This window comes from Lolium perenne, chromosome 5 (assembly GCF_019359855.2).
Source record: "Lolium perenne isolate Kyuss_39 chromosome 5, Kyuss_2.0, whole genome shotgun sequence".
Lineage (NCBI taxonomy): Eukaryota > Viridiplantae > Streptophyta > Magnoliopsida > Poales > Poaceae > Lolium > Lolium perenne.
The window spans coordinates 39,647,784-39,668,116 of NC_067248.2; the positions used below are offsets into that span (position 1 = coordinate 39,647,784).

Below are 20,333 nucleotides of genomic sequence, written 5' to 3' on the forward strand. Positions count from 1 at the left end.
TCAAGATAAAGTTCATAAAGATCTCTCATATTTTTGTTGTTTTCCATTATGCCTAACTAGTGTAAACAAGAAACAAAAATATGCAATTGCAGGATCTAAAGGAAATAGCTTCGAGCACAAACACAACGGAGCTAGAAAAGTACTGTTACCTGGAACCGGAGTATGAGTGCCTTTTACCTTTCCTCCCCGGCAACGGCGCCAGAAAAGTGCTTGATGTCTACGCCCCCTCCTTTTCCTGTAGACAGTGTTGGGCCTCCAAGAGCAGAGGTTTGTAGAACAAAGAAGAAGTTTCCCTTAAGTGGATCACCCAAGGTTTATCGATCTCAGGGAGGAAGAGGTCAAAGATATCCCTCTCATGCAACCCTGCAACCACAAAGCAAGAAGTCTCTTGTGTCCCCAACACACCTAATAGGTGCACTAGTTCGGCGAAGAGATAGTGAAATACAGGTGGTATAAATAAGTAGTAGCAACGGCACCAGAAAAGTGCTTTGCCCAGACGATAAACAAGCGATAGTAACGCAGTAAAACAGTAAACAAGCAGCGATAGCAGTATTTAGGAACAAGGCCTAGGGATCATACTTTCACTAGTGGACACTCTCAACATTGATCACATAACAGAATAGATAAATGCATACTCTACACTCTTGTTGGATGATGAACACCATTGCGTAGGATTACACAAACCCTCAATGCCAGAGTTAACAAGCTCCACAATTCAATGTTCATATTTAAATAACCTTAGAGTGCATGAAAGATCAACACGACTAAACCAAGTACTAACATAGCATGCACACTGTCACCTTCACACTATGTAGGAGGAATAGATCACATCAATACCATCATAGCAATAGTTAACTTCATAATCTACAAGAGATCATAATCATAGCATACGCCAAGTACTAACACGGATGCACACACTGTCACCATTACACCGTGCAGGAGGAATAAAACTACTTTAATAACATCACTAGAGTAGCACATAGAATAGTAGTGATACAAAACTCATATGAATCTCAATCATGTAAAGCAGCTCATGAGATTATTGTATTGAAGTACATGGGAGAGAGATGAACCACATAGCTATAGCGGAGCCCTCAGCCTCGGGGGTGGATTACTCCCTCCTCATCATGGAGGTAGCGATGGCGGTGAAGATGGCGGTGAAGACGGCGGTGGAGATGGCTCCGGGGGCAATTCCCCGTCCCGGCAGGGTGCCGGAACAGATAGTTCTGTCCCCCGAATTGGAGTTTCGCGACGGTGGCGGCGCCCCTGGAGTCTTTCTGGAGTTTCGTCAATTGGTACTGCGTTTTTAGGTCGAAAGGGGTTTTATAGGCGAAGAGGCGGCGCAGGAGGGCTGACAGGGTGGCCTCACCCTAGGCCGGCGTGGCCAGGGTCTGGCCCGCGCGGCCCTATGGTGTGGGGCCCCCTGGCTCTCCTCCGACTCTCCTTCGGTGTTCTGGAGCCTTCCGGGAAAAATAGGAGGTTTGGCGTTGATTTCGTCCAATTCCGAGAATATTGCCCGAACAGCCTTTCTGGAACCAAAAACAGCAAAAAACAGCAACTGGCCTTTCGGCATCTCGTCAATAGGTTAGTTCCAGAAAATGCATAAATATGACATAAAGTGTGCATAAAACATGTAGATATCATCAATAATGTGGAATGGAACATAAGAAATTATCGATACGTCGGAGACGTATCAGCAGCGCAACAGCAGCGGACCGAGCAAAGAGACGGCGGGCTTGTACCGTGGTCGGAGCAGCAGTGGAAGGAGAGGAGTCCGCACGGAGGAGGTCGACGCCGAGCTCGATGCAGCAGCAGGAGAGGTGTGGCTGAGCTCATCATGAGGCCGAACAAAGGCGCGGTGGCGCCGGCCGCAGTAGAGACTATTGGAGAGTACCGTACGACAACCATCTATTGTATGTAATTTAGGAAATATACCAAAGTCGGTTCCTAACCGACTCAACTTGTAGCTCAAGCATATCCCTTGTACATGACTATATATATATGAATCAATGAGAGGAGGAGGTGCACGCATTGTGCAGCCAAACACAAATTCACATGGTATCAGAGCAGGCTTGATCTTGCCGCCATCTCCTCCCCAAAACCCTAGATCGATCTTCCCCAGCCTCCTCCCCCTCACCGATCCCACCCCACCATGACTCCCGATGAGATCAAAACTCTCGAGGAAGCGCTCCAGAAGCGCGAGAAGGCCCTCGCCGACCGTGAGGCCGAGCTTGATCGCCTCACCACCACCGATGGCAAGGCCGCTGACGCCGCCGCTTCCACGGCCAAACCCACCAAAACCACCCTCCCCCTCACCCTCCACCTTCGTCCACTCCATCAAAACCTACGTACCCATCACCCTAGATCTCCAGTCCTCCAACCATGCTCAATGGCGCGGGCTCTTCTCGTTGCCCTAGGCCGCTACGGCCTCACCGCCCATGTCACCGGTGATGACACCAAACACAAATTCACAGAGACAGGGGAGTTCGATGGCGCACCGGCGTTGCTCGAGAAGAAGAAGCGAGATGTGGTGCTCGCGTGAGAAGAAACTAATGAAGGAAAAATGGGTGGAAAGTATTTCACGAAGAAGATAGGAAAGAGAAGACAGTGTGGGTGAGCCCTACCGCGCATGCGTTTCTTTTCTTGCGCGGACGCGTGTCGCACGGTCGACCCGGAGGTCGCGAGCGGTGGAGCCTCCGGATGATATAAAGCATTTTCCTATTTGCAGTCACTAGCCACAGCCCACAGCCGCAGCGACTCTTCGAAGTCCGCCGCCAAAACGAGCGTAGACTTGAAGGCCCATTATATATTCATATCTGGGAAAACAAAACCCATCAAAACACGGGATCAATATAAGCCAAACCCATTCGTTTATTCTTCAAGCAAATGGGCCCAAATAGAGCGGAAGCCTGTCGTGCGATGCGCTGGGAGAGGTAGACAGATACGCTCCGCTCAATAAAAACGTAGACAGATACGTACGGCCACAACAAATACAGATACGTGTACGGATTATACTGGACTAGGAGTACGAGATATCACTACGTACGCTCTCGCTTTCCGCCGACCGCGTGAGACGTGACACCGCACGCAGCCCAACCACGCGCCGCCACGTGGCGCATTCACCTTCTCTCTCGTGGTCTCGTGCTGTATTCTCGCTAGGTAAAAAAAACTGGATGCGTATTGCACGAGTGGACTGGTGGATGGTCGTGTACGCGGCGGCAAGTCCGCTCCTCCCTTTCACGCCACCGCAGCAGCCCAACCATGTCATGCCACGTGTACGACCAGGACAATCGTATAATTTATTTTTAATTTTTTTTTAATCTCTCGTGCAGGGTTTCGTAGATTCGTCTATGCCGCTGAAAGATTGGAAAAATATCCAGTTTACCGATGCCACGCCGTGCTGCACTGAATGCAAACCAAATTCCGAACATATGAAGAGAAATGAAAAAAGACAATTTGGCCTGTAAATAGTGTCATTTGTGATTTGTGGGCTTTTACACTATTCGTGTTGAGTTTGTCATTATTTTGTCCATTTGTGTTTGGAAGTCGTAGACAAAAAATCTTGTGAACACTCACAATTATTATTGGCTTGTATTATTTTGAAACTTGAACATATAATTTTTGAGGACCGGTACCATGGTATCATCTATTGGCTTGCATCACTAGATATGTTGCAATATCGCCCCGCCTCCATAGTCCGCATCGAAGTTACTTTTGTTTTTCGAAATATCATATAGATGTAGACCCTTACATGTAGGGTGATGCTCTTACTACAGTAGTTAGGACAACCATGCTATCTACTAAAATCATACCCCTAAAAACACACGCACACACATCCTTCCTCCGTGAATTCCTTCACGGGACCGAGTCCAAGAAAAACTATTTCTACGGATCTACATTTGAAAACGAAATCTCCAATTTGTTTTTTCTCTATCTTTTCGCGTCTTGCTTGGCAAAGAGTGAATGCATGAGCTTCCGTGTGATGTATTTTTATGGTCCGAGTTGTAGATAGTCATCCACTTTTGTGGATATAAACCTTGCTTATATACTACTATGGGGGAGAGAAACAATTACAAAAAGCTTTCCAGGATACATCCTAGAAAGAAAATCACACGACGAAATACTAAAAACAAAATTGGCACGGATGGCTTAAATTATGTTTTTGTTTTCCATAAATGTGGCCAGCTAACGCGTTTGGATATGCAACTTACTACTCGATATAAATTCGTGTTGACATACTAGCATAAACAAGGGCATTCACTGCAATGAGACACCTTAACGCGTGACACTTCCCGCTAGCCTAACATCAAACATAACTTGTCGCGAGCGCACATGATCCCGCACCATGATCAAGTGGTGCAGTGCTTGGCCGCACTCAGTGGCGGAGGAGCCATTCTGGCTAGCTATGGCTGCTGCCATACCTTAATCTAGCTCAACTGTGAATGCTCATTGAGAAAACTGGATTGTACTGTTGTAATTGTGTTTCTACGTATATTCTATGGTCCATGCCAGTGATTATGCCATACCATAATTTCAACACGTCCTCCGCCACTGGCCGCACGCAAGATATAGAATGATCACACAAAAATATTCGAGAAAACAAAAGATGTCGTGTCAGAGGGAGATGAACAAAATTAGTGGCACGTGACTTAGATACTAGCATGGTATCTAAGTTCCGTCGAGTTCAATCGCCTACGTCCATCTTCTCGCAAGCATAAGCATATGCCAAATTTATACTCACGCACCATATATACGCTATAGTCATCACTTACACCGGCTGTAAATACTTGACGAAGGTTTAATAAATCTAAACACATTTTAACATACATTTGCTTAAATCTACGACAAGTATTTAGGGCTGGAATAACAACAAATTTTGCAAAAGAAAAAAAAAGGCGAACGAGGCTGGCATGCGGTCTCGGGCTGCAGTCCCCATCGGCCCATCCTCTTCTTCTTCCCTTGTGTCCCTGTGGCCGGTCGCGGACTCGCGGCCCGACTCGATCTCTTGGCCTCTTGGGCAAGCGACCCCTCGTCATCATCTGTCGGCAGTAGTACCGCCGCCTTCTCTCGGGCCTCCTCCTTCTCCACCCGCCTCTGTGCCCCCGTTCGCCCCTTCCACCTCCGATTCAATCCTTCCAAATCCAAATCAAATTCCGCCCTCAGCGTCTCTACTCTCGAAGTCAGTGTTAGTTAAATTTTGTTCCTTCCTGCTCAGGCTGGCTTGAAAAGACCGGTGATGGAAAACAAGAAGCGCCGGCTGATGAGCGACAATGAAGATCAACACCATTACAAAAGGGTAGCTAGGCCAAGTGAGTGTCCATTCTGTTTCCCTTTCCTGCAAGTACATATTCATGATAATAAATCGACGCTTCTGTTAACTGTATCGCACACGATTTTATTTTCAATTAACTAGGTTTGGATGGTAGCACCTCCGTAGCGACACCGGGCAGCGCGAGTGTATCCAGTCCCGGCGCCCTGAGTGAACTCAGCGATCAAGTAGTTTCAAGATTGCGTAGAAGTGTTGTGTCGCTTGCTTCCTTCGATGGTTGGTGATTATACTCACGGTTAATACTTTTTCATACTGCCTGTTTTTCAGTGACCAGTTATTCAGTCTGTACATGTGGCTTTTTATCTCTGTACGTAGGTGATACCAGGTTACGTGAATGCACAGGCATATGCATTGAAACCTCATGTTCTGATTCTGAAGCTACAATCCTGACAGCGGCACGGTTGATTCCGCATACTTGGCGAGCTGCAAGCTTGACGGTAACTTTTTCCCTACTCCTTTCCTGGATTATTAAATAATTATGCATATATATATATATATGTTCCAGCCACCTGTAATCATCAATTCACCTTGCGCTCATTTCAGATTAAAGTGCGCCTTCCAAATGATCGGATTGTCACTGGACGGATAGAGGACAGGAATGCTCGCGGTGTGAGGCAAGGGGACCCTCTCTCCCCGATCCTGTTCGACTTCATGGTGGATTCCCTGGCGGCCATTATCGCCAGGGCCACCGACTCTGGGCACCTCAAGGGTGTGGTGCCCCACCTGATCCCGGGAGGGATCACCCACCTACAATACGCGGACGACACCTTGATTCTGATTGAACCATCCGACACTGGGTTGGCCAACCTTAAGCTCCTGCTTCTCTGCTTCGAGAATATGTCAGGGCTTAAGATCAACTTCGCTAAGAGCGAGGTCGTCGTGACAGGGGTCACCGACCGGGAACGTCAGAGAGTGGCTGACGCTCTCAACTGCAAGCTGGGGAACTTGCCGTTACACTACCTGGGCCTACCTGTCAGCGATCGCCCCCTCTCAGTTGCGGACTGGCACTTCCTCACTGAGAAGGTTGGCCACAGGGTGGAGCCTTGGCAGGGTCTGTTCCTTGCATCAGCCGGCAGACTGGAGCTCACCAACTCCTGCCTCTCCAGCCTCCCGCTGTTCGCAATGGGTCTATATTTGCTGCATGACACGACTCATGCGGTAATGGACAAACACCGTTCCCGCTTCTTTTGGGAAGGAGTGGGCCCCAAACGGAAGTACCATATGGTTGATTGGGCCACGGTGTGCAAACCACGGGAGTTTGGAGGATTAGGGATCCTCAACACCAAGTTCATGAACATCGCCTTGATGTTAAAATGGATCTGGAAGATCTATCAGAACGAGGAAGGCCTATGGGCAGACCTTCTTAGGGCCAAGTACCTGGGGGACCACGACCTGTTCTCCCCAGCGGTACCCACCAAAGGATCACAATTCTGGAACGTCATCCAGAAGATCAAATGGTACTTCAAGTTGGGTGCGAAGCACCAGGTTCGTAATGGGCAGAGGACCTACTTCTGGCTGGACTGGTGGACGGGCACGGGGCCCCTTCGCTTTACCTTTCCTCGTCTGTTCGCCTGCTGCGACAACCACTTTGCGACCGTGCAAGGGGTTAGAGCCAACGGTGGCTGGACGATTCGTTTCCGACGCACCTTTGGCCTTGTAGAGAGGGTGGAATGGGATAACCTCTGCAGAATCTTCGACCTATTGCCGGCCTCGGAGGGCGCGGACGTGGTTCGATGGGCGCTTGAGCCATCTAGAGAGTACTCCACCTGCTCGATGTACTCCAAGTTGTCCCGGGGTGGGACGATCACTCACTTCAAGGAAATTTGGCGCACAAGGGTTCCGCCAAAAATCCGGGTTTTCCTCAGGCAACTCATCCGGGGGAGGCTCCCCTCGAGGGACCAATTAGTCAAGCGGCATGGGCCATCGAATGGGCGATGTGCCCTATGTGGCGAATGGGAAACTTGCGATCATATTTTCTTTACTTGCCACATCGCCAAATTTATGTGGGCAGGAATCAGGGATCTCCTCTCCTGCTCTTGGAACCCAGCAGGGGCTGCGGACTTCGTCGCCATTGCCAACGGCTTGTCGGGTAGACTCCGTAGGATAGCTTGGTTTACTTTCGCAGCGCAGTGTTGGGCGCTCTGGAACATTCGCAACAAGCTAGCCATCGAGGGCTCCCTCATCACCAGCCCGGCTGACGCTATCTTCAAAATGTCTATCTACATGCAGAGCTGGAGGGTACTGGTCAGACCGAGGGACCGACCGTTGCTGGACGCGGCGCTGGACGAGGTTAGGAGGCTACATGCGCGGATCCGGGCCGGAGGACACTGACGCCGTCGACGACTGCACGCTGCCTCTCCTACCCGCTCTGTGTGCTTCAGTTTCCCCTTGTATCTATGAGTTTATCTTGGGTACCAGACTTGTAGTATTTGTATTGAGGTATCAGCACTTTGGAGGTACCAGCAGGTGAGGTGTGTGTTGTATCGCTACTCTGTGGTTGCCGTGATGGCTTTATATATAAAGCCGGGCCAAGGGCCTTCTGTTTAAAAGATAGATGCTGATTTTTTCATTGTCAACATCAAGAACTTGTCTGGAGTTGATGCCGCAAGTCTTGATCATGGCATGCAGTTTGAGCCTCATACGAAGGTAGCAGCTGTATGGCGCTGTTTCAGTTCAGGAATTTTAATGGCTACAAGCGGACTAAATCTTGCCCCTCCAAGCCCTCTAACCGCTGAGACAATCCTAAGCACGTGCCGGATCCGCAAGGTGAGCTGCTTCCTACAGTTCAAATAAGTAACTGTATGATGGTGTAAATGGCTTAATAGTATATTCTCGATCTATCATTGAATTCACTGATGCATATATCCTTAGTTTCAGGCATTATGAATTGCACTTTCTCTGTTTAACTTCATTGTCACTTCTGTGCTAGGCGGGGATTGGAGGCCCCCTTGTTGATTTTAATGGGAACTTTGTTGGGATGAACTCTCATACCAAAATGGAAAAGACTACCTACTTGCGAAGGGAACGAATTCTTCGATCCTTGGCGCGTCACGAGTTGGCCAGGTATGTACACTTTCATTATTGATGAACTGCCCTTCCCTCTTTGGCTTACCCATGCATCTCTCTAACTGCATCCTATTCTACATATCCCTTCTATTTTTATTTGAATTTGTGTGCAAGGTGTATCATTCTGAAAGGCAAAGAGCAGCTTCCAAGGTTAGTTTATCCCAAAAACTGTCCCATTAGATATTTTTCTACTCATTTGTTTCCTTCCTTAAATTGTTTAGATCTGCACTTCAAATGATTAAGGTTGTTATTTCAATGCCAGCTTTAATACATATTTCTGGTATACTTAAACTTACATTTAAGAAGACCTGTGGGGAAATTGTTTAATATTTTCTTAAATTTCTCCTGTGAAATATATGTTATTTATTGGGATCCCTTCTTGTTCTAAATTTCCCTTGTTTAATAGCTCATTTTGTGTATGTGGTTGCAATATATCGCTTTTGTGGATTTATCACTTTGAGTTTTCTACGTTGCGCTGCAGTGTTAGAGTTAAGGAAGGGGTTGATGATGCTACAAGGGCAAGAATGAACAGTGAGATGAAAGCAATTAGGCCAAGTGAGTCCATTTTTTGCCTCCTTTTCCTGACTATTCCTAGTTGACCGATCTATTAACTGTATCACATGATTTTATTTCAATTAACTAGGTTTGAGTGCTAAGTCCGTAGCGAGATTGAGTAAATCCAGAAAATGCGCCTTGAGTAAGGAAGTACTTTCCAGATTAAGCATGAGTGTTGTGGCACTGGCCTCATTCGATGGTTTGTGATTATACTGTTAATAATTTCTCATTATAACTTTTTTTGGTGATCAGCTATTTAGTTTGCACTTATGACTCTCCCTCTCCAGGTAATACCAAGTTACGCGAATGCACAGGAATATGCATTGAGAGCTCATGTTCTGATGCTACATATTTACTAACATCGATAAATTTGATTCCCTATACTTGGCCTAGAAGGACGATCACTGAAAGATTGAGGGTAACGTTTTCTGGATTGTTAATTATGCTAATATATAAGCTACACCTGTAATGATTAATTCAGTACAGCCATTGCCCTGTGCTCATTTCAGATTGAAGTACGCCTTCCGAATAATAAGACTGTCAGTGGGTGGATAGAGGATCCTGAGAGATATATTGACTTTTTCATCGTCAAAATCAACAACGTTTCTGCCGCCCATCTCAGCCATCTAAGTCTTGATCGTGTCATGCAGTTTGAGCCTTATAGGAAGGTAGCAGCTATATGGCGCTACTTCGATTCAGGAAAATTAAAGACCACAGGCGGAGTAGATCTTGCCTCTGTATGTGCTCATACCGATGAGAAAATGCTAAGCACATGCCAAATCCACGAGGTGAGCTAGCTGCTTTAGTTTGTACAGTTCAAATATATAACTGTATGATGGTATGAGTGGCTTAATCTATATTCTATCATTGTATGTGCTGATGCATATCCTTCCGGTAGCCCAGCAAGCTGCATTTTCACTGTATTAGATTATGGTTGTTAGTTCAGTCTGGCGCTAATACATATTTATGCTACACTCTGAACTTGCATTAAACTAGACCCATGGTGAAATTGTGGTTGATTTTCTTAAATTTCTTTGCTGTAAAATATCTGCACCCGTTTGGCGCTCCCTTGTTCTATATTTCCCCTGTTCAATAGCTCCATTTTGTGTATGGTCTGTGATATCGTTCTTTGTTGATTTTTCACAGTGAGTTTTCTATATTGTGCTGCAGTGTTGAGGAAGATGTTGAGGATTCTGTAAGAGAAAGAATTAAAAGTCGTTATGGAGAATCATGTTTCCTCATGCCAGGACGTGAGCAAATTTATTACGTACTCCGTATGATACTAGCTGTAAGTCCAGCATGAGGCAGCCCTGAACCCAGGAGGCGCGGCTGTCCCTTTGACAGCCGTTGAACTCAGGGAGGAGGAGGAAGACAGGAAAAGTTTGATTGTGTTCCTCATACAGGCTCCATGGCCAAGCTTAACGATAGATTCCCATTTTTACGTGATAAACAACCTAACGGGGGGACTATGGGGACCCTATCCACTAACTTGGTGTGTAGTCATATAGTGTTCTTACATAGCAAAAACATACCGACTGATTAGCACTAGTATTATGTCTTCACAATTTATTTATTTGATAAGCTATTTGAATGCCTGCTTGTTGCTATGGAAATCATAGAAGTAAATTTAACCATCCATGTGGCACATCACTCTGCAAATCCATGGGCACAACTGACTTGGAGTTAGGAAAACAAGATAACATAGAAACATCGAAACTGTGCGGAATACTCATGTGACATAATTGGCAAACCCTTAAACAAGATGTGGAAATGGTGGATTCATAACCCCACCAGTCAGGGAGCCATCAGACTCCAATTTTCTTGGATTACATATTGAAACTACAATGGCCTACCGTGACCCCCCCTTGGCAGCCAATAAATTTGTACTTATTTTGCTCAGTAGTTCCTTATGTTGCACATACACACTTTAAAAACTTTATCAAACACTTTTAACTTGTGTATCTAGGCGGGCAATACATTAATCGTCTCGATGCTACATTCAAGAAGGATATCCTGAGGAAACCATTCAAATGTGCTGGTTTAGAAATGGATCGAAGTGCCTACTCACTTGCTTCAGAATCAAGCAAATGTCTCGCTTCAGAAATGAATCAAAGTGTTGTCTCACTTGCTTCATTCAATGGTGATGACTCTGTTATACAGTCCTTACTTTTCCATGTTTTAATTGATCATTGATTGGTAACTGAAATAATTCTCTCTGTAGGATTTGCAAAAAAGTTTTCTTGCACAGGTATATTTATAAAGGAGAAAGCATGCTCTGCAATAATTCTGACTTCAGCAAGTTTGGTTAGAGTTCCTGGCAGTGCACACATGATTGATGATAACTTGAGGGTTGTTACTGCTAATTGATATCAATTATTATTATCTGCCTTTTCATTTCAGATACTGGTTAATATAACCTTATAATTTCAGATTGAAGTTTGCCTTCCAGATGGATTTCGAGTCGTAGGGATATTGAAGTGTTATAATTTACACTACAATGTTGCTCTTGTTGAGATCATGGGATTCTGGCGTCCTCGGACAATAAAAATCAGTGGCGATCCAGTTACCTCGTCCATGGACGTAATATCTGTGGGTAGTCTTTTTGCGCATCGCAGACTAATGGCTGTCGAGGGCAAGGTGCTGATTGGCAAACAAAGCGAACTTGATTGCCAAGAACTCTGCGTCTCCACCTGTAAAATCACCAAGGTATTTCTTGTGGACTTCCACAATGCATTTAGCATGCCAAAATTATTAGCATTGGAATAATAACATAAGCTATCACTACATCTATGAAATGATATCTGTGCGTAACTCTTGTATGTTGGTACCTTTGTTTTGCTAGGCTGGAATTGGGGGGCCTCTTATTGACACTGATGGAAATTTTGTTGGAATTAACTTTTATGATGAGGAAGAAACCCCGTTCTTGCCGAGGGATGTTATTCGCCGCCTCTTAAATAAAAAATGGTATGTATTTTTAAAAATAAAACATTCATCTCTAAATTTCACGTTGTTCAATCATTTTCACCTAAACATTGTTTGTGCGAAATTGGTTTGAGCTGACATGACAATGTGTATGTGATATACACTTCTGTGTGCCCAAAGTGTAATAATGTGCACTGATGTAGTGATCTAATGGTAGGAGTACATGATTCCGATAACTTAATTCATCGGTGTGTTCTATTGTTATCTGCTATTATCATACCTTCATACCATACGTATCCCTATCCCCTCCCCATGCCTTCTCCTAGTCTATTTTCAATGCATTAAGCTGATGTGTCATTGGTTTAAACAAACATGTTTTCTCGTGGTAAAATTATTTTTGGTTGTACTTGCAGGAGTAGCGCAGATGATAGTATTGTTGAGGGTGTTGAAAATAGGTACTCTTTCTTAAATACGATATGCACATATTGTTTGAAATAAATTTGTTCCGTAACTCACATCCTTTCTGAAATGGATGATCAACAACAGATGGTTGTTGCCTGGCTGGACACACAGAAATGCTGATACTATTGCAGCGGTTGACGGAAACAAGTATTCCTTCTTACACATGTTAATACTATCTAGTATATGTACATTGTTTAAAATAGATATCCTTGTTGACTTGTACTTTCTTGCTCACAACAGATGGCCGTTGCCTGAGCCACGTCGTCTCTTTTGTGATGAGCTCGTGCCCGACCGTTGGCATCTTCGCAAACGGCATTTACCTCATCCCAGGCGGCATTGCTGTTAATTAGACCTTTGCCTGAGCCATGTCACGTTGGTAGAGTCGACGATCACTGCTAGTATTTCTGATGTTTTCTTGTTGGTTGGTGATGTGATCACCATTCTTAGCCGTTTGAGTACTAGTATTTATTAATGTTGCTTTCTCTGTGAAGTACCTTTTAAAAAAAATCCTGCTAGTACCTATAGTGTACTGCTCGCTAGCGCGCGCGCGCTACCGAGCACTGTTTCGCTGAAGGGAGTTTGGTTCTGGGCCGGCCCATCTGCGGAGCGTACAGAGTAAAAATCCAAAATAAACAAGCCAGAGCTGGGATTCGATACCGGGGCGTGAAAACAATGACCCGGTGGCCACTGCCGCTGGGCTAGTGTGATGTTACTGATAAACATTGCTCACCGGTGTTGTTATCTATTTCCATTCTTCTTACCATTCTTTCTTTTCTTCTTTCTTATATTAAATATCTATTTTTCTTCTTTCTTATTATACATTATTTTCTACATGTACGACTTCTTGTTATTTTATTTTATTATTTCCTACATTTTTCTTTTCTTTTCATGTTTTCATTTTTATTTCATTTCTTTTTTTCCCTCTCCATGTAGGTAGTTGTTCTCCTCAGTCTAGGCCGTTGTTCCTCTCCGTGTAGGTCGTTGTTCCTCTCCATGTAAGTCGTTGTTCCCCTCAGTCTGGGCCGTTGTTCCCCTCTATGTAGGTCGTTGTTCCCCTTCGTGTAGGTCATTGTTCTCCTCAGTCTGGGTCCCTGTTCCCCTCCATGTAGGTCGTTGTTCCCCTCCGCCTAGGTCGTTGTTCCTCTCCGTGTAGGTTATTGTTCCCCTCAGTCTGGGTCACTGTTCCCCTCCATGTAGGTCGTTGTTCCCCTCCGTCTAGGCCGTTTGTTCCTCTCCGCGTAGGTCGTTGTTCCCCTTAGTTTGGGCCGTTGTTCCCCTCCATGTAGGTTGCTGTTCCCCTCTGCCTAGGCCGTTGTTCCTATCCGTGTAGGTCACTGTTCCCCTCAGTTTGGATCACTGTTCCCCTCCATGTAGGTCGTTGTTCCCCTCCTCCTAGGCCGTTGTTCTCCTTCGTGTAGGTCGTTGTTCCCCTTCGTGTTGGTCGTTGTTCCCCTCCGCCAAGGCTTTTGTTCCCCTCCCGTCTAGGTATTGTTCCCCTCCATCTAGTTTGGTGTTCCCTTCTATCTAGGTTGTTCCCTATTGTCTAGGTTGTTGTTCCACATCATATTTCAACAAATTATTTCCTTTGTCTAGGCCATTGTTCCCCACTATGCGGTCGTTGTTCCCCTCCGTCTAGTGTGTTGTTCCCATCTGTCTAGTGTGTTGTTCCTCTCCGTCTATTTTGTTGTTCCCCTCCGTCTAGGTTGTTGTTCCCATCCGTCTAGTGTCTTGTTCCGCTCCGTATATGATGTTATTCCCCTATGTCAAGGTTGTTGTTCCCACCGTGTAATATGTTGTTCCCACCCGTCTAGGTTGTTGTTCCCATCTTTCTAGTGTGTTGTTCCCCTCCGTCTATTTTCGTTGTTCCCATCCGTCTAGGTTGTTGTTCCCATATGTCTAGTGTGTTGTTCCCCTCCGTCTAGGTTGTTGTTCCCATCCGTCTAGTGTCTTGTTCCGCTCCGTATAGGCTGTTGTTCCCCTCTGTCAAGGTTGTTGTTCCCCACCGTGTAATCTGTTGTTCCCCTCCATTTATGTTGTTGTTCCCATCCATTTAGTGTGTTGTTCCCCTCCATCTATTTTGTTGTTCCCCTTATATTTGTTTTCAATATAATTATTTTTCATAACAAAATATACTATTATTATTTTCTGATATCCTTTAATTTTTTCCTCTTTTACAATCAAGACATTGTTTTTCCCCTAGGGATTTTTTCTATAGTTCAGATGTTTCCATGTAAGTGTGCAGGTAAAAAAATTGTAGGTATTATTTTGTTATTTTGCATATTTTTTTATGACTTAATGTACAAAGTCTATTTATATCTAAGATATACGTTGCATGTTTATAAAAGGAAAGATACGTACTTTTTTTTAACAAAGAATACGTACTCTCCATGGCCATAGAGACTCACATGTACGCACATGACCACGCAACTGCAGAACAACTAGAAACATGCATGCAGCTCAGCGTGGACCCCGCATCATTAGAAAAACGCAAGTGAGCGGATTAGTGCATGGCACCAGCAGCACGCCTGCCAGCATATGGCATATGCGTGCCGTGTCGTATCGCACCTTCGAGCAGCGCCGGTTCGATACTGCAGCGTCGCGCAAGTCAATTCCGAACCAAACAATCGGTAAACATAATGGGCCGGCGAAAGAAAAGCGGAAAGCCCAGCCGCTCGATTAGTGTGTGAAGCAGAAGTCGAAAGAATAGTCCCACCTCGGAAGTTCCGACCGGTTTATATACCCAGCTACCTCCAATGTTAGCACCAGAAGCCCAAACGCGCACAAACACGGCCCACGCGTGCGGAACAAACGAGCGGGAACGAGTTGGGCCGCGAATAGAGGCCCAGTTAAGGAAATCCTTCAGCGAAGCAGAGGATAGGGGGCGCACGGGCGCGAGGGAGGAGGACCCGTTTTGTTGGTGATTGGTTGTCAGTCCTCCATTCTAAACCTTCCGTACCTTGCTGGGCCGGCACTACCAGCCGACTAGCGCGGCTCTACCGAACCGCATCGCACGGCACTGCCGGTGAATCCTATACACCGATCAGGTCGGGTATAGGGCCCAGCCCATTTTCGTTTTTTTCATTTTATTTTAGTTTCCTGTTTATTCATTTTGTTTCTTTTTTGTTTGTTTTTCTGTTTTCTTTTCTTTTCTTTTGTGTTTCTTTCTTTTCTTTTCTTTTCTTTTCTTTATTTTTTCAAATTCCGAATAAATTAAAAAATGTTTAAATTTTAAAAATGTTCAAATTTATAATTTGTACAAATTTGAAAAATGTTCAAATTTAAAATTTGTTCAAATTTAAAAATTGTTCAAATAAAAAAATTGTTCAAATTTGAAAATTGTTTAAACATAAAAATTATTCAGATTAGAAAATTGTTCAAACTTAAAAATGTTGAAACTTAAAATTGTTCAAATTTAAAATTTGTTCAAATTTGAAAATTGGTCAATTTTTTTTTAAAAAACTTAATAAAATTGTCAAATCAGAAATGCTCGATTTTAAAATTTAAAAGTTCAAATTTTAAAAATATTCAAATTATAAAAAAAATACAAAAAGAAAAGAAACCAAAAGAGAAAAACGTTTACCTGATGCTGTTGGGCCGGGCCCAGCAAGCCACGTCGGACCAGCAGAACTGAAAACAGACGGTCGGGATCGTGGGCTGGGCCCAACAACAGTCCGGGGGGTGTTCGGCTCCTCGCTCTCCACCGACTAGGTCGGTGTAAAGCAACCCCCGCACTGCCGAGCCACGTCGCGCGGTAGTACTAGGCATGTTCACTTGCTCCAGGTCGCTCGCCCGCGCACGCCCAGCGGTTGACCCACTTGCGCCTCACCCGATGGCGCTCCTGCTCGCCCACGACCCACTTGCGCTGCTTTGTTGGGATTTGAGAGAGAATGATTTAAGCATCTTTGTTGTGTTCTAGTCATTGTATTTGATGTATTGGTTGGACTTCTCCACTGTGATACGGAGGTGAAAGTTTGTGAGATATTCCTTGGATGCTTGTATTTGGAGCTTGTTCCTCTTGGGTCTTTGGATCCTAGACAGCTTAGTGATCTTTGTAGTGTTCTTGCGGCCTCCAATTAAATTGTGAAGATTTCTCAAGTGTGAGGCCTTTATGGCAGATTTCTTGGGAGCCTCCAATTTAGTTGTGGCGATTTCCCCAAGATTTATGCGGGTTTAGTGACCACCCTCAAGGTTCCATAGTGGATCGAGTACTTCTCTTTTAGTGGGAAAGCTGGAGGAGAATACGGTGAGCCCTTCGTGGCGTTTCGGGAGCCTTGTGTCTCCACACCGCTTCAACGGGGAGTAGTACTCGCAAGAGTGTGAACTTCGTGATACATCGTCATCCCCGCGCCACCTTGGTTATTCGTATACCCGAGATTTTTTACTTATGCACTTTACTTTGTGATAACCTTCGTGCTTGAATTTATATATCTTGCTATCACATAGTTTTGTTGCCTTGCTTAGCATAAGTTGTTGGTGTATATATGTGAACTCTAGTTTAGTTATATAGGTTTTGTGCTTGATAAATTAAACGTAGTTTTATTCCACATCTATTTAAGCCATTATCGTAAAAGATTTAAACCGCCTTTTCACCCTCCTCTAGGCGATATTCGTGTCCTTTCAATTTCCAATTGACCATGGGGCGCATGGTTGCAGCTGCCCACCGAACTCTATGACCACAATAATAAAATGAAGAGAATTATTTGACAATAAGCGCAAGATGGTAAGATGCCATATGCATTGACACTTAGACGCATGATTACTTACCCACGGGAAGGTGAAAGGAGGAGGAGGAACCCATTCGGCATCAAGGAAGCCATCTGGGCACTCATCACTGCATCATCTGTTGCTGTTGGGCATCAGCTGCTACTGGCTCACTAGAGCCTCCACCTCCTCACGTCGTATCCTTTCTTTGTCTACCTCATTGTACGGTGTGTCATTCGTTCTATCATGATTGTTAACATACCCGGATCTCGTCCATAGCTATGACTCAAGCTGTGGGAGGGTCTCTATAGCGGGCTAGGAGCTCGTCCTGCCCTTTCGGAGCTGGGAGAGACTAGGAATGGTCGCAGGGTCGATGGAGCCGTCACCAATCCATAAGTGCCCATTCCTCACGCCTCCTCCCGCCAGCACGACAACCTCGGGGTCAAAAGGGGCATTGCGAGGGTCGGTGGCGTCCCCGTGTACCTCCTTGAACTTGTCCACGAACTTAATACTCTGCATCTGTGCTCCTTTATTCACCCACACCGACCATGTCTTAGGATGAGGCTTCTTCATGGTATGCTTCACTTCCCAATAATCGAAAAAAGTCGAGATCCATGCCTGTCTTTTTGGTTTGTGATACGTCCAAAACGTATCTACTTTCCCGAACACTTTTGCTATTGTTTTGCCTCTAATTTGTATATTTTGGATGCAACTAACACGGACTAACGCTGTTTTCAGCGAATCGTTACAGTGTCTCGTTTTTGTGCAGAAATCCAACTTTCAGGAAAATCCTCGGAATTTATGCAGAAGGCCCTATTTTCACAGAATATTGGCGGAGCCAGAAGGACAAGCCAGGTGGAGGCCCGAGGGCCCCACACCATAGGGCGGCACGGCCCAGGGGGGCCCGCGCGGCCCTGTGGTGTGGCCCCCTCGACCGGCCTCCGACGCCCTCCTTCGGACTATATATTGCCTTCGACCTAAAAACGCAGGGGGAGGAGTCGAAGTCGCCAGAAAGCCTCCAGAACGCCGCCACATCGCGAAACTCCGTCTCGGGAGCCAGAAGTCTCCGTTCTGGCACTCCGCCGGGACGGGGAATTCGAGGAGATCATCGCCATCATCACCACCGACGCCTCTCCATCAACCAGCCATGTTTCCCCCATCCATGTGTGAGTAATTCCCCCGCTGTAGGCCGAAGGGGATGGTAGGGATTGGATGAGATTGGTCATGTAATAGCATAAGATTGTTAGGGCATAGTGCCTAATGTCCGTAATTGGTACTTTGATGATATTGTTGCAACTTGTTATGCTTAATGCTTGTCACTAGGGCCCGAGTGCCATGATCTCAGATCTGAACATGTTATTATTTCATCATGATATTCATTGTTTATGGTCTTGCCTGCAAGTTGTATACACATGTCGCTGTCCGGAACCAATGGCCCCGAAGTGACAAGAATCGGGACAACCGGAGGGGATGGTAGTGATGTGAGGATCACATGTGTTCACGGAGTGTTAATGCTTTGCTCCGGTACTCTATTAAAAGGAGTACCTTAATATCCAGTAGATTCCCTTGAGGCCCGGCTGCCACCGGCTGGTAGGACAAAAGATGTTGTGCAAGTTTCTCATTGCGAGCACGTACGACTATAATTGGAACACATGCCTATTGATTGCTTTGTATTTGGACACCGTTTTATTATTATCTGCAAATGCCCTGCTATGATTGTTACATGAGTTTCTCTCATCCATGCAACGCCCGTCATCCGTCCCCGTGCCTACAGTATTTTAATCCTGCTGTTTACTATAATCACTACTGCTGTCTGTGTTACTCTGCTGTTGTTATTTCACTACTGCTACTGCTATAAAACTGTTACTAATGATAAACTCTTGCGAGCAAGTCTGTTTCCAGTTGCAGCTGAATTGGCAACTCCGCTGTTAAGGCCTCCAAGTATTCTTTGTCTCCCCTTGTGTCGAATCAATAAATTGGGTTATACTACCCGCGAAGACCGCTGCGATCCCCTATACTTGTGGGTCATCAAGACTGTTTTTAAAGCGCCGTTGCCGGGGAGCATAGCTTTATTTGGAAGTTCACTTGGATTGATATTGTTCGCTGCAAATTCTCCATAATGGGTAAACCTCACGATTCTAAAGTCGCCATATTACCATCCACTACAAGAAAAGGTACAACTATGAGTACCTTTGCTACACTTGATTCACCATCTGTGATAAGTCAACTTGTTTCACCGCCACAAGCTTCTCTTGGTGGTACTTCTGCTGAATCTGAAAACTTTCATAATATTGATAATGTTTCTGCTGTGCTTGATGATAGTGGTTCATTGGGATCCTTTCTAGATGCCACAATTGCTAGGTCTAGACAAATTGAAAATGCTGAAACTCCTGATGAAAATGCCACTACACCTGTTAGTTCACCTGAACTTGATTATTCTAGTGATGATCCTGATGAAGATTATGTGGAGCTTAATGATGATCTTATTAATAGATGCAATGCTACTGCTGATGTAAGAAACATTAAAAAGTTTCTTACACAATATACTGTTAGACATAAGCTATTTCCTGATCCTGAATTTGCCACATCTCCTATATGCATTAAGGATAAAGATTATGATTTTTCTCTTGATCTATCTCATATAGCTATTGTAGAGAAAGCACCCTTTTGTGGTACTGAAAAAGAAAGTGCTGTAGAACACATGAATGAACTTTCTTCTATGAGTAGCTTGTTTTCTGATGATGACAAGATGCGTACTTACTTTGTCATTAAAAATTTTCCTTTCTCATTAAAGGATGATGCTAAAACTTGGTATAATAATTTGCCTCCTGGTTCTATTAAAAGTCCAACTGATTTGCGTGATGTTTTCTTTCGAAAATATTTTCCTGCTAGTGCTCAACATATTGCTTTACAGAGAATTTATAGGTTTGACCAGGGAGATGAAGAGAAATTGCCTGCGGCATGGGCAAGATTTTGTTCTCTTATCAGAGCTCGACCTGGACATGATTTAGAAAAGAATGATCTACTTGATATATTTTATAGTGGACTAACCATTGAATCTAGGGCATATTTGGATAGTTGTGCTGGTTGTGTTTTCAGGAAAAGAACTCCAAACGAAGCTGAAGAATAATTAGCTAGAATAAGCCGGAATCATGATGATTGGAATACACCTGAACCAACTCCAACGCCAATATTGAAGAAGAGGGGTTTAATTGAATTGAATGATGAAGATATGAGGGAAGCTAAGAAGTCTCTCAAGGAGAAAGGTATTAAATCCGAAGATGTGAAGAATCTACCT

The 20,333-nt window shown here is 44.8% G+C and overlaps 1 protein-coding gene across 1 annotated transcript; it reads left to right on the forward strand.

Moving 5' to 3' along the window:
- The first annotated feature begins 5,057 nt into the window (after positions 1 to 5,057).
- Positions 5,058 to 12,856, forward strand: LOC127303095 (uncharacterized). Its single transcript, XM_051333873.1, has 19 exons — positions 5,058 to 5,309; positions 5,414 to 5,545; positions 5,645 to 5,766; positions 5,873 to 5,929; positions 7,880 to 8,095; positions 8,259 to 8,392; positions 8,877 to 8,950; positions 9,039 to 9,149; positions 9,238 to 9,368; positions 9,460 to 9,738; positions 9,854 to 9,870; positions 10,121 to 10,200; positions 10,917 to 11,090; positions 11,172 to 11,299; positions 11,381 to 11,656; positions 11,793 to 11,914; positions 12,286 to 12,327; positions 12,419 to 12,481; positions 12,575 to 12,856. The coding sequence occupies exons 1-19, from the start codon at positions 5,237 to 5,239 to the stop codon at positions 12,678 to 12,680; spliced, it is 2,337 nt and encodes a 778-aa protein (XP_051189833.1). The 5' UTR covers positions 5,058 to 5,236; the 3' UTR covers positions 12,681 to 12,856.
- Positions 12,857 to 20,333: the final 7,477 nt, after the last annotated feature.

What these genes read in the sequence shown, in the direction of transcription:
- LOC127303095 (XM_051333873.1), top strand. Translation starts at nt 5,237, where the DNA reads ATGGAAAACAAGAAGCGCCGGCTGATGAGCGACAATGAAGATCAACAC. An exon ending in GGCGAGCTGCAAGCTTGACG is followed by an intron (nt 5,767 to 5,872) that starts GTAACTTTTTCC and finishes CGCTCATTTCAG; the next exon opens with ATTAAAGTGCGCCTTCCAAA. An exon ending in GCACGTGCCGGATCCGCAAG is followed by an intron (nt 8,096 to 8,258) that starts GTGAGCTGCTTC and finishes CTTCTGTGCTAG; the next exon opens with GCGGGGATTGGAGGCCCCCT.